This window comes from Micromesistius poutassou (genome assembly GCF_964030765.1).
Source record: "Micromesistius poutassou genome assembly, chromosome: 21".
NCBI lineage: Eukaryota > Metazoa > Chordata > Actinopteri > Gadiformes > Gadidae > Micromesistius > Micromesistius poutassou.
Genome location: NC_140291.1, coordinates 466,917 through 480,660, shown reverse-complemented (window position 1 = coordinate 480,660; position 13,744 = coordinate 466,917). Strand labels below are relative to the sequence as shown.

The 13,744-nt window shown below is 45.5% G+C and overlaps 1 protein-coding gene across 2 annotated transcripts in view; it reads right to left on the bottom strand.

The window, feature by feature from the left end:
- Nucleotides 1-2,061: 2,061 nt before the first annotated feature.
- The window catches only part of slc16a12b (solute carrier family 16 member 12b), an 11,697-nt gene continuing 14 nt past the window's right edge, over nucleotides 2,062-13,744 (bottom strand). The window contains exons 1-8 of one of the 2 annotated variants that reach the window (XM_084485734.1): nucleotides 13,469-13,744; nucleotides 10,446-10,609; nucleotides 9,874-9,977; nucleotides 9,206-9,349; nucleotides 8,053-8,325; nucleotides 6,895-7,306; nucleotides 5,557-5,816; nucleotides 2,062-3,761 (exon numbers count right to left, since the gene is read on the bottom strand). The exon at nucleotides 13,469-13,744 is cut by the window's right edge and continues 14 nt beyond it. In XM_084485734.1, the coding sequence (XP_084341860.1) occupies nucleotides 3,484-3,761; nucleotides 5,557-5,816; nucleotides 6,895-7,306; nucleotides 8,053-8,325; nucleotides 9,206-9,349; nucleotides 9,874-9,977; nucleotides 10,446-10,582 (1,608 nt within the window). In that variant the 5' untranslated portion in view covers nucleotides 10,583-10,609; nucleotides 13,469-13,744 and the 3' untranslated portion in view covers nucleotides 2,062-3,483. The remainder of the gene's footprint in view (nucleotides 3,762-5,556; nucleotides 5,817-6,894; nucleotides 7,307-8,052; nucleotides 8,326-9,205; nucleotides 9,350-9,873; nucleotides 9,978-10,445; nucleotides 10,610-13,468) is intronic. The other variant, XM_084485733.1, reaches the window with a different exon arrangement.

Sequence of the window (13,744 nt, the reverse complement as noted above, 5' to 3'; positions counted from 1 at the left end):
ACCAAAGTAAACGGTTGAAAAGGTGAATCATTAAACAGTTCGGTAAGGAGGAAATGTGTTTTAAAATGAAAAAATAGAAAGAGAAAGAGAAAAAGAGAAGAGAAAATCGGTAGGCAGGGGAAAACAACCAGCTGTTGAAAATGATAGAACCAAATTAGCTTATTGTGGTTTAAAGGCCTTTAACTGACTATCTTAGGTTGGCGGGGGAAACACCTGCTGGTTTCACTGTCGCCTGCTCTCCCCAAAATGAAACATTAATGTAACTTAATGAATAAGAAATATGGAAAACGCAGCTGATAGGATAGGCCAGGGGTGGCTTATTAATAACTATAATAATGAAAGGAAAAGGTTAACAGCACATTCAAAAATTCACTATTCAGTTTTGTAGGTGGTATTCTGTGGGAAAAAGTGTGAGCCACGCCCCCTTCCTACCCTGGGGGGTGCTAGATGACTCCAGGTGAGGCATGCGAGACAAGCAGAGACGTAAACAATGATGTAAATGTGTTATTCTTTCCTTGAAACAATTAAAGGTGTCGAGAGAGGATATTAGGGTCGAGTCGGATTAGGGGATCAGCAATCAATCATCAATCATCGGCATGCCCGTCAGAGAAGGAGGTGACGTTTCATGGGAAAGCAAAGATTCAACAGCTGTAAATAAATGCGGAAGCGAGCAAGGTTATGAAAATATTTCATAACCTTGCTCGCTTCCGCCTTTATTTACAGCTGTTGAATCTTAGCTACAGGAGCTTTACAGTTCAAAGTGCTTACTTTGCGCATGTGTTGGTCACTGAACAGTAGAAAGAGGTTATGCTCTCAAGTCTCAACAGAGGAGCCTGGATGACTCAATGGTCGGCTCTTATGCACTGTAGCAGGGCCGGCTCTGGCCGTTTAGGTGCCCTAGGTGAGATCAGGAGTTGGTGCCCCAGTGGGCGTCCAACGTAGTGCAAAATAATTTGGGGTGGAGTGTGAGGTGCAGAGAGAGAGAGAGATGGGTGGATAGTGTGCAGTAGAGATAGAGTGAGATTTGATATACAAACACGTACTAGTAGTGTGACGATGTGCCTGCTGTTGGCTCAAGAGTGACTTGAGGTTTGTGTGAAAACAAATACATAAGCATTGTGTGTGTGTGTGTGTGTGTGTGTGTGGGGGGGGGAATAAAACAAATACATAAGCATCGTGTCTCCAGCAGCTGGGGGCTTCCTCAGTGCATCTGGACAGTTATAGAGGAGATAAAGTCAGCGTATTACAAGCAAAAACATTTAGCTTCTGGTCCACAGTAGCTAGCTAGACTGTATGACGTTTTAGGAGTGAGATACTGAACATATCCCCAATATTTATGTATATACTGCATACAGTATATGGGCAGGTAAAAATCGTTTTCTACGAACACACATACATATATTGCACATTAAGTAACACACACACACACACACACACACACACACACACACACACATACATATTGCTCGTTAGTAACACACATACACACACACACACACACACACACACACAGTGCACGTTAGATAACACACACACACACACACACACACACACACACACAGACACACATCTACATGTTTGTGGAATGCAGCATTAAGCATTGAGTGCGACAAATGGTAATGTATGGTTTAAATTGTATAAGGCAATATATGATATTGACATATGATATGATACTATTGATATAGTAGGACCATGTAATTGATTTTACTCAACCACAATATTGCTTCCCCAACCTCTACCTTTATTCAGTTCAATTCAAAGAGCTTCATTGGCATGGACAAAATCTAATAAAACTAATATTACTGATCTACGTCAGCCTAAATCAACCAATCCTAGTTTAACTGTGCAAAAGATGAGAGCGTCAGCAAGTTGTCACAGAACAACAGATTCAAACAATAGGCTACAGATAGGCAGTAGCATTTAGCTAAATATATATAGTGAGGTATGTACGAAACAATTCAGTATTTTTGGAAATCGTCATGTAGTTTAATACAACTATTTTTTGATGGATATTTATTTAATGTGAAAAGCATTTTAATTAAGGACTACACACAAAATCTGATTATGTATTGTCAGTGGGTTTAATTCCATCATAATTCAAAATCAAGTATCCGTAATCAGCAGCATTTTTATACAATAATAATTAGCCCTTTCAAAAGGTTGTTAAATCGTAGCCTACATGGGAGTTACGACTGTGTTTTTAACTACTTGAAGGAAAAGTACAACGTTAACATCCAAAACAACCACATTCTACTCACTAATCCAGTTTTTGGATTTGAGATGAAAAAATATGGCAAGGTAAGATATTTATTAATTTCCATTATTTCTCGATTGGATATTATTTCTATCCAATAGAACATGTTCCTGAGTTAGAAGGAAAGTAAGCTGAGAGAAATGCTTTGGTTACAAATAACATCAGTCTCCCTCTTCTGGTCAACGAGGAAAGCTACATCCACCTCAACCTAAAGAAAATAAGTTTTCATCTTTTGTAAAATCAAGTGTTAGGAGAACAACAGACAATTAGATTCACATTCAGGTCCCTGATAATAAAAAGTAATTAAGCTCATGGCACAAGTACAATGATTCGGTTCGGACAAAAACAAAAAATATATCAAATCTTGCTCAACAACAATAATGACAAAAAATAAAGCTCATTGAAACATAGAACGATAAAACATTAAGTTGAACAATATTTAACAGTCCCCACATTTGAATAGAAAGAAGATTAAAAGCCCTTCAACAACAAGAAGCACTCAGGGTGTTAGTTGTGTAACATTTACCAGGTACGGTACGTAAGTATGTGTCCATACTTGACCTGTAGCTAGCTGTCCACCACCTAGTAACTCTTTAATCTGCTTTGAGGACAGATATACTTTGGAACTGTTGTGTTTGCATAAGAGGTTCAACACAGCGAGGGTACAATAGTCAACGCAATGTATGAGGGCTGTTTCCTAACACAATCATTAATGTAGTATTTTTGCCCAATTGCAGGCAGCAGTGTGGGCTGAGAGAAGGCACGTCTGGTCGACTGAATTTCCAATTTTCTTTCTCTTACTTTCTATAAGCTGTGTATGGCGGTTAATAGTGAGCAGGGAACAATGGCAAATGTGACTTTTGATTCAAATCCCACCAAGCCTGCCTGCTGTCCTGACACTGTCCTGACACACTAAGCCACAAAACAAGTGTACAATACATTTAAGTTGTTTAGTCAATTTAGTCACTTCTAAGTCCAACACCATAAAGTCCATTATGGTAGAAGTCCAATTCCATAAATCACCCTGTTACATATGATCAGCCATACTTTTTTTTTCCTTTGAGGTAATTGATCACTTCATCTTTGAATGCTCTTTGGTATTGCTGGTACTTTGGTCCACTGCCATTAACTAGGCTTTGCATCTCTAGCACCTTTAGCATCACAGTGTGATAGCTACTGCCATGCAGCCATTAGGCTTAGCAGCTCTAGCATCACACTGTGAGTCACCGCTAGGAAGCTATCGCCTGGCTGTCTGTAGGCGTCGCGTCTTTAGCATCTTTGTTAAACACAATGAAGCAGTCTGATTTGTTGGCTAGGCAAAGTGGGAGGGGCTCTGTGTCCTTGGAGATGTTAGCCTTGGTTGCTATGGGTGACGCTGACGACGACATGTGGCGCCGACAGCGTCGTATCCAGGCGATCGCGGAGAGAACCAATGAGCTGGTGAGGAGGGCGGTGCCACTGAGGAAGAATGTGGCGGCGTAGCTTCCTGTCGTGTCGACCAACCAGCCTGCAGAAAGAGGACCACATGGCAGGGGTCAGGCATCAGTGCACGGTACACTGGCCAGATGTTTAGAAGCCTCTGATATTCACCAGGTTTTAGTCGCTTCTATTTTGTCATCCAACTCTTTTAAGTCAGCACTGAGGCACTTCGAGAGAACTGGACTGGAGGAGGAGGAGTGGAGGCTAACGAGCTGGCCTGGCATAGAGGCTAGTTCGCTTATTTGCCCCTTGCAAATAAGCGAACTAGCCTCTATGCCAGGTTAGCTTAATTGCTAGGGGGAGACTAGTTATTTAGGTTGTTACTGAGGGAGGATATTTACCTGGTTGCCATGGAGGCTAGTTAGCTTGTTTTCTAGGTAGGCTAAATGGTGCGGTTGCTATGGAGGCTAGTAGTTAGGTAACTTGTTTGCTATCTCTAGCCAGTAGTGGTTGTTCGGGATGTAGAGATGCAGACAGACTATTAATGAATGCCCAGGGCAGGATAACCTACGACTCTTATGTTTGGCTGCTTAGTGTTGCATCACGGGCTGCAGTCTGACAGCTGCAGGAGTGATGCAACCACTACTAATTTCCCCACACAGATACAGCTATGGTGACACCGCTGATAAAGGTCACCATGCCCAAATCGTTTTGTACATCTTTTGCTTTCGATAAAAGTGTGTGTTACTATGTGTTATACAGTCTGTGTGTGTATATGGTGTGTATAACTGTGTGTCTGTGTGAGAGAGTGTTTGTGTGTGAGTGTGTGTGTTACTGTGTGTGTGTGACAGTGTGTTTGTGTGTGAGTGTGTGTGGGTTACTATGTGTTATACTGTGTGTGTGTTTGTGTGTGTGTGTGTGTGTGTGTGTGTGTGTGTGTGTGTGTGTGTGTGTGCGTGCGTGCGTGCGTGCGTGCGTGCGTGCGTGCGTGCGTGCGTATGCCGTCAGGATCGTGTCATATTACGTATTACGCTTTGACGCCTGTGCAGCAGACAGCGCCTGACGTGTGATGTACTTTCCTCATTGACTTATTATAGTCCCCCGTTCACGTGCACGTTCACACGTGATGACTGCTGCACACCGGTAATCACACTACGCGTAGTGACTACGTGTAACATTCATGCGTTTTTAGCGAACGCACGCATTAACGCTCGCATGAAGATAATTGAATATTTTTGTCAGGTGCTCACACGTACGCGGAAACGACGTGCGCAAACTCTGTCACGCGTAACAAGAAGCTGCGTACGTATGAAGCAGCGTGCGCACGTCTGCCTGTCACTGTTTGACAAATATTGTTACGCGTTCACACGCACGTGCGGTCGCAGATTCTGATGCTGCGCGGCCGGAAGTTGATCTGCACGGTGCGCACACTACGCGTAACATGAACGTGTAGTGTAGTTGTTCTGTGTAGTTGTCACTGCTGCCTCCCCTGGTTGACTAAAATGAAAAGGCCAACTACACAACTACAACTACACACGTTCATGTTACGCGTAGTGTGCGCACCGTGCAGATCAACTTCCGGCCGCGCAGCATCAGAATCTGCGACCGCACATGCGTGTGAACGCGTAACAATATTTGTCAAACAGTGACAGGCAGACGTGCGCACGCTGCTTCATACGTACGCAGCTTCTTGTTACGCGTGAAATACAATCTGCGCGTAACAACGCACGCACGCACGCACAACAAAGTAACCATGCGTGCACACACACGTTGCTGCGCATCTTTCCAAGTGTTTTGACTTCGATTTCACCCCATAGCGTGCGTGCGTGCGTGCGTGCGTGCGTGTGTGTGTGTGTGTGTGTGTGTGTGTGTGCATGTGTTACCTCCCACGGGCGGACTCAGCAGGTAGGGGAAGGCGTGCAGGAAGTAGACGACGCCCAGGGCGGAGGAGAGGTGCGCGGGGCCCACGACGTCGCTGGTTACCACGGGGATGAGAGCCACGTAGGCTCCGTCGAAGTACCCATAGAGGATGGAGAACGGCAGCAGCTGGGAGAAGGTGCACAGCAAGGGCACACACACACAGCACACACCCTCCATCCCCACGGCGACCGTGTAACACGCCCGTCGGTACGGCTTCAGACACCTGCAAGACACACACACACACGCATGCACGCACACACACACGCACGCACGCACACACACACATGCACGCGCACACACGCGCGCACGCACACACACACACACACACACACACACACATTTCATGTATTACGTATACAGTACTACATTACAATAAGTACCTTCTGCCAGTAAGCCGTCCCCCCATGAGGCTAGACTAGACTATATATATATATATATTTATATATAGACTATATATGACCACTATAAGGATTAAGCATAAGCCACAGATTAGGATTATGTTAAACGGTAACTATAGAAGATTTCACAAAATAAACAAGTTTAATATTGTTTTGGTAGTTGGTCATCACTTTCATTCAGGGAGCCTGAGGTCTGAACTTCAAGTCCTGTATTCAGATCAGGACTTGCAGGGTGACAGGGGAACACTGTGTGATTTCTTGGTGTTCCTTAAAGACATGGAGTTGGACAGTGCACTGCCTCAGCTTTACAAACTGTTCTCATTAGTGGCAACAATTGGAGCTACATCTGCAGGTGTAGAAAGGAGCTTCTCCTTTTAAAGCGGCTCAAGTCCTACACCCGTAACACAATGGACCAAGGCTGTTTAAGCAGCCTAGCTCTGCTGGCCATTGAGAGGACGCTGGTCAAGTCACTGGAAAAGACAGCTAGTTGGTATGACAGGGTTACATAGCATTTCCTTGAAAAAGAACAGAGAGCAGGATTTACATATTAATAAATTTATATGATGTAGGCCGAAAATGAGCTTCCCCTCTTTGAAAGATGAGCAGCCGCCACTGATATACTATATATATATATATATATACTATATATCATATAAAACAAATCATTATTCTTCTACCAAGCAATATAGTTCCTCAAGACAGCAAAATGGTTGCCAAGCAACACAGACACAAACTTTGAGATTAGCGGCACAATAATGAAACAAACTGTTCTGGGGTCACACAGGTGTGACTAGATGACATCTTCGAGCCAATCAGCATCGAAGCATCAAGCACCCGGAGGCCAGGCTTCTATATACACCGACTGTAATACTGCAGTATCAGTTGTGTACAGTCTACCGGTACCTTCTGTCAGTGAGCCATCCAAAGGTGATGTTGCCCACGATCCCCACGGCGCCCAGGGTGGACATGAGGAGGGCTGCGTTCTGGCTGCTGACCCCGGAGTTCAGGGCGTAGGGGACCAGGTAGACGAAGGGCAGGCTGCAGCCGCTGGCCAGGAACAGGAAGGACACGGCCAGGCACAGGAAGTCCGGCAGCAACAGGAAGCTGTAGTCCCTGCTGGACAGGAAGCAGGAACTGAGACGCCGCCCTCCGATTGGTTTGCAGCCGGGAGCGGGGGCGTGGTCTGCGACGTCTGCGCCGGTGGGCCGCTGAGGAGACGCCGGCGAGGAGGCGACCGGAGGCTCCTTAAGGAGCGTAGGATCCTTGAGGAGTGAGGTTTCCTTAGGCTGTTTTCCTCCTGGGTGGGACTGGTTACCTGGAGACAAGACACTTCACATCACATGTCTGTTCACATCATCATCTTGTCTGTCTGGCTCTCCCTGTCTGTGTGTGTCTGTCCTATATATATATATATATATATATATATATACATATATATATATACTATATATATATGTTCCCTAATATAAAGCATTATATATCATTATACTCGCTCCCTCTCTCTCTCTCCTCGTATAAACATACTATATACTATATACGGAGAGCAGAAGGTCTCATGGGGACCTCCTGCTCTCCTCTCTCCTCACCAGGGGCAAGAATCAGCAGGAGAATCACTACGATACAACTGTTGATAGGATATGTGTTCAGTGTAGTTGATCTAGTTTAGTTTAGTTGAGTTTATTTGTTTATAGTTTCATGGACAGTCCCCCTTTGATTGACTGTACAGTGAATATATATTTGGCTAATTTCCAACTGTAGTTCCATTATAATTCCTTTATAAAAATGTATTATTAGATGTATTTTTAACTGGACAGAACAGAATGCAGTTGATTTGATTATTGATTATTACCGACTTACACTTTCTCGCACCCTCTTCGGGGCCGTACCGTTCATTTACCACAACTAAGATTACATCGTCGTTACTTTTTTTCTTGCAGATCTCTGTGCCAACACTACGATACAAGCATCGTGGCAGCAAGGACTCCCCAAACACACATCACGCATCAACCTCCCCCCCCCCCCCCGCCCCCCCCCACCGCCGCCATCGTCGCTGCTGCTCACCCGGCTGCTCCGCGTCCGGCTGTCGGCTGGTGGGGGGGGGGGCGGGCCGCAGCAGAGCACCGCACACGCACAGGTTGGCCACGAAGCCGCTGAGGATGAGCAGGGCCCCCCTCCAGCTGTAGTGGTCGATGAGGAGCTGGACGGCGGGGGCCAGGAGGAAGGTGCCGATGCCGCTGCCCGACATGGCGATGCCGTACGCCAGCGCCTTGCGGCGGCTGAAGTAGCAGCCCACCGTGGCGATGGCTGGGGTGTAACACAGGGCGAAGCCGACGCCTGGGACACACACACACACACACACACACACACACTCAGCACGCTGTGTACTACATGATAGTACATATTACCAGGGAGGATATTTTCAGTTTAGTTGTAGTATCGTATAGTATATAGTATGTTTATACGAGGAGAGAGAGAGAGGGAGCGAGTATAATGATATATAATGCTTTATATTAGGGAACATATATATATATAGTATATATATATATGTATATATATATATTATGATATAATAATATATATGCTAGTGAGTATGTTTGTATATATAATAGAATAGTGTTTTTAACATTATATATACACTATCAACAGTGTATTCAGTAGTTAATTACACGGCTTTGTTGTTTTGTTATTATTGATAGTAAATGAAGGCCTTCAGAGGACCCTCGCTATGGATAACTCTGGACCCTAGTCGTCTGGGACTTCTCAGTTCATTCTCCACTTCCAAGGGGCCTTATCAACGGGCGCCGGCCACAATGCCTCTGGACGCCGTTCGATTGACCTGCAACCAATCAGAGCACCGATACGACACGAGCAGCTGGACGGTGCCTGACGACAACAGCTCCTCTGTGCGGCCGTCGTATAAAACCGAGCCACACCAGTTAGCCTGGAGACCCTCCTCATCACGTGACCTCACACTCTGTGTCACTATAGTATAATAGTCAATTATATTATAGTATCAAATAATATAGTATATACACTACCAGTGAGTATGTGTACAGTATGTGTAATAGTAATAAATAATAGTATAGTGTATACGTCACCGGTGAGTTTAAATACAGCATAACAATGTAATAGTAGTAGTATACGTTACCCATAACAATGTAATAGCAGTAGTATACGTTACCCATAACAATGTAATAGTAGTAGTATACGTTACCAGTGACTACGCCCAGGGAGAGGTAGAGGCCCTCCAGGCTGGAGCAGAAGGAGCTGATCAGGAGACCGGAGGAGGACAGGAGGCCCCCCAGGACCACCGACACCCGGCTGGACCACCTGCTGGCTATAGCGCTACCTAGTGGAGCTACACACACACACACACACACAATGACATATACATATATATACCAGGCTGGACCACCTGCTGGCTATAGCGCTACCTAGTGGAGCTACACACACACACACACACACACAATTACATATACATATATATACCAGGCATGACCACCTGCTGGCTATAGGGCTACCTAGTGGAGCTACACACACACACACATAATTGTGATCCCTGGGCTGGACCGCCTGGTTGCTATAGCACTACCCAGTGGAGCTACAAACATATGGCGCAGTCCAGGTTCTGCATAACATAATGGTATGGTCCTGCGTCTACATAGTGGTTAAGTCCTGGGTCTTAATAACATAGTTACAGTCCTATTTATATTCAACACTCAATGGCACAGTCCATGTATCTATATATCATAATGTTACAGTCCTGGTTCTATATAGCATAATGGTATGGCCCAGGTTCTATATAATATAATGCTACAGTCCTGGTTTTACATAGTGATAAAGTCCTGCTCTTCTGTATGATGGTACAGTTCAGCTTCTTACCACAGAGCATAGTGGTACAGTCTACTAGACTGTGTATCCAGGCAGTCCCAGAATAGTCTCCTCCGAAATGAGCCTGGAATTCTACAAAGAAGATAGAGATACACCTGGCGAGAGAGAGAGAGAGAGAGAGAGAGAGAGAGAGAGAGAGAGAGAGAGAGAGAGAGAGAGAGAGAGAGAGAGAGAGAGAGAGGGTGATTAAGAAACACACACAGACATATCTACATATAAATACTGCCACAGTAAACATTTTTTGTAATGACACATAGCGATCAAAGCGATCAGAACGAAGCGTGGGGTATAAGGATACCCATCCTTGTCCAACTTTAAAGTATTTGGCTGGTTGAAGTTTCCTCAAGCTGTCACCAAAGACCTACTTAGAATTGCTGGCCTACTTTCTGTTAAGGTTAGCGTATCTATTTACCAAAGGCTGGAACCTTAACTGTGTGTGTTACCTAGTCAAAGTGTGAGCGTCTGACACCTAGTATCCTCGGGTGCGTGTGATTGTTTAATTTGCCCCATTGTGTGTGTGTTCTTCTGTGTGTGTTTTACCACTGTGTGTTTGTGCGTGTTACCTTGTAACAGCACGGGTACAAACTGTAACCATAAAGCAGCAGGCGACGATGACCCAACCCCATCCCCCGTCTGGCGGAGACCCCCCCCACTGCCGTTTCCCAGGATGCATTGCAGTGGGGTCAGCCATGGACGACATAAGTCTTCTGAAAAGGGACACACAACACTGAACCATGACATAAGACACTAGACAATGACTTTACATGGCTAGTAAGAGTTTAGGTCTGAGTCTATGATTACACCAAGACTTCAGACCTGGTTTTTAATCTCCAATAAAAAAAATGATGAGTGCAGACTTTACACTGTTCCTCTTTGGCAGTGATAAAACGATTTCGTCAGGTGTATTCTTTATCTAGTTTGAGGTATTTGTGGCACAACCATGGTATTGATTTGCTCAAAATCTCTAACCTCTAAACTTGATAAAAAACGAGTCAAATTGAGCGTGATCTGCATAGATGTGGAGATACTCACCAACAGACAAAAAAAGTGTGTGTCCTTTAAGACAGGGTACTTTCACACCTTAATCAACCATGGAGCTTTTTCGAAGCTAGTCGACAGCACTGGTGCGGACCGCACAAACAAACCAAAAGAAAATGAATGAATTGCGGTTTGGTTAGCTTTAGGTAAGAAGGTGATGGGAACACACTGGAAACTCTGAATGTGCTGCTTATGGTATGGACATTAGTATAACCTCCAGAGAATCAAACAACTGGAGTCCGCTTAAATTTTGCAGTTTGGACGCAAATATTTTTAGAATTTTTCAGAAGAGGCTCAAATGTACACTATATGTATCTGATAGAAGATGACGGTTGACTGATTTTAATGAATGTGAAGTATGTGAAATGCAAAGTAAACCCCTTTATCAGGACAGGAGGGTCTAGGCAGAGTAGCCATTTGCTTATGTAGAGTTGACGCAAGACAAGTTCTGTTTAGTATAGAAGTTCTGACAGCTGTTATGATCCAGAATCAAATCATCAAAAGGACTAAATTAACCGTGTGTGATATTAATCTGGTAAAATTAATGTAAACATAACACAATAACATACAACACACAATGAGACAACAGTAGAGACCACCTGTATGAGGTGTGTGTGTGTGTGTGTGTGTGTGTGTGTGTGTGTGTGTTGTAAATGGTAAATGGACTGCACAGATCTATAAAGCACTTTTCCTAACCAGTGGCCATTCAAAGCACTTCAACTATTGCCTAAAATTGACCCATTTAAATAACAGCCAGCGGTCCCCAGCCATGCAAAGCAACAGCCCGCTCGTCGGGGGACGTTAGGGTTATGTGTCTTGCTCAGGGACACCTCAACACTCAGCTAGTAGGAGCTGGGGATCAAACTAGCAACCTTCCGGTTGCCAGGCAACCATCTCTGCCTCCTGAGCCACTGCCACCCCTGTTGTGGTGTGGCACATGTGTGTATATGTGTGTTGTAAGAGGTGTATGTGTTATAAGAGGTGTGTGTGTGTGTGTGTGTGTGTGTGTGTGTGTGTGTGTGTGTGTGTGTGTGTGTGTGTGTGTGTGTGTGTGTGTGTGTGTGTGTGTGTGTGTGTGTGTGTGTGTGTGTGTGTGTGTTGTACAAGGTGTGTGTGTTTGTTTGTGTGTGGAAAATCTGTTGGTGTGGGCTGTAGGTTTTTCACATGCTGGAGAATCATAAGAGTCTATGAGACACATCTATCAACCCAGAGTCAATAGTTCACATCCTTAATGTCAGCTCAGAGTCCATAGCTCACATTATCAACAGGTCAATAGCTCACATCCTTAATGTTATCCTTAATGTCATCCTAGGGTAAACTACTCACATGCTTAAAGTCAGCCCAGGGTCAATAACTAACATCTTTCATTTTGGCCCAGGGTCAATTACTCACATCATACATTTTAGCCCAGGGTCCTGGCAAGGATTCAGGCAGACATCTGTCTCTCGTAGGTTGGGGTCCTAACTGAAGTCTGATGGGTTGGTGGGGTCCTTACTCAGCACCCCTCGACGGTCAACAGTACTATTTTTGTCTGCTGGTTATTTCTGTCCCTGTCCCTGCCAGACTTGAGAAGAGAGGTGTTTACTGCCTGGATGACTGACAGACCAACAAACCTGCATTAAAAAAGTTACGGTCCGCCATGTGTTTACAGACAACATGTTGTCGCTCACAACCAAACTGGTCACAGCCAACCCTGGGAGCTGGACTCAGGTCAGGTTCAGCCAGTGAAACACACTGGTACTCTGGTCCTGCAGGGCCCTGGGTACCAGTGAAACACACTGGTACTCTGGTCCTGCAGGGCCCTGGGTACCAGTAAAACACAATGGTACTCTGGTCCTGCAGGGCCCTGGGTACCAGTAAAACACAATGGTACTCTGGTCCTGAGAGGCCTTTGAGGCCAGTAAAACGCAACATTACTCTCGTCATGAGGGGTCCATGAAGCCAGGATCGGTTAAACATACGAGTACTCTCTGTGCATGAGGGGCCATGGGAACCAGGCTCAGTAAAACATATGGTACAGGCAGACTGTAAAAAGAGTTGCATCGCTGTGGCGGAGTGCCAAGACCGTCTCCCGTCATTTGAGTTCGTGCACCGCACGACCTTAACGACGAGTCACGTGTGTGCATGCATTACGTTAAAGAATGCTGTATCGATAAGTCTCGTCATCACCCCTGAGTATGTCTGTCTGGTAGTTGCCATAATACCATCCCTGAGCGCGTTCGGGTCGCACCCGCTGCCATGCCCCGAGTGTGCTTGGATCGCAGTCATACCAACCTTGTTTTTCCCCACATCTCGCCCCCTCCCCCCCCCCCCCCCCCCATCCTGCCCCCAGGGGTCCCACACCGGCACACACGCGGGCCATTTTGTCTTTGTTTTAAAGTAACGTTACTTTAACTTTAAGAGTTGAGTATGCAGAGCGGACATACTCACCACCACACCAATTGCAAAACACATGACAACTACGCCACTGTGCCCGTATAATAACACATGTTGTAGTAGACACCATCCTCTCCATGGTTTTGGCCCAATTCCTTCCAGTTTGACTAACCTGGTGGTCCGCTGAGTCAGGAGTGAAGAGCGGTCACTTGATCATTGAACAAGTTAAATTGTCCTCCGGTGTTCGCCGGTTCTACGGCACCGCGCGCACGGGCCAGCTCAGCCCGAACTAGGAGAACTTTTGCAGCATCACAACTCTCCGCCACTTGCGGCCGTGCCGGTTACCGTGCGGGACAGCAGACGCGCTCCGTATGGCATCTCACAACACACCCCGGGGCTGAACTTTTTTCTGCCGCCGCGCCGCCGGTCCCCTTTGCAGCAACACGAG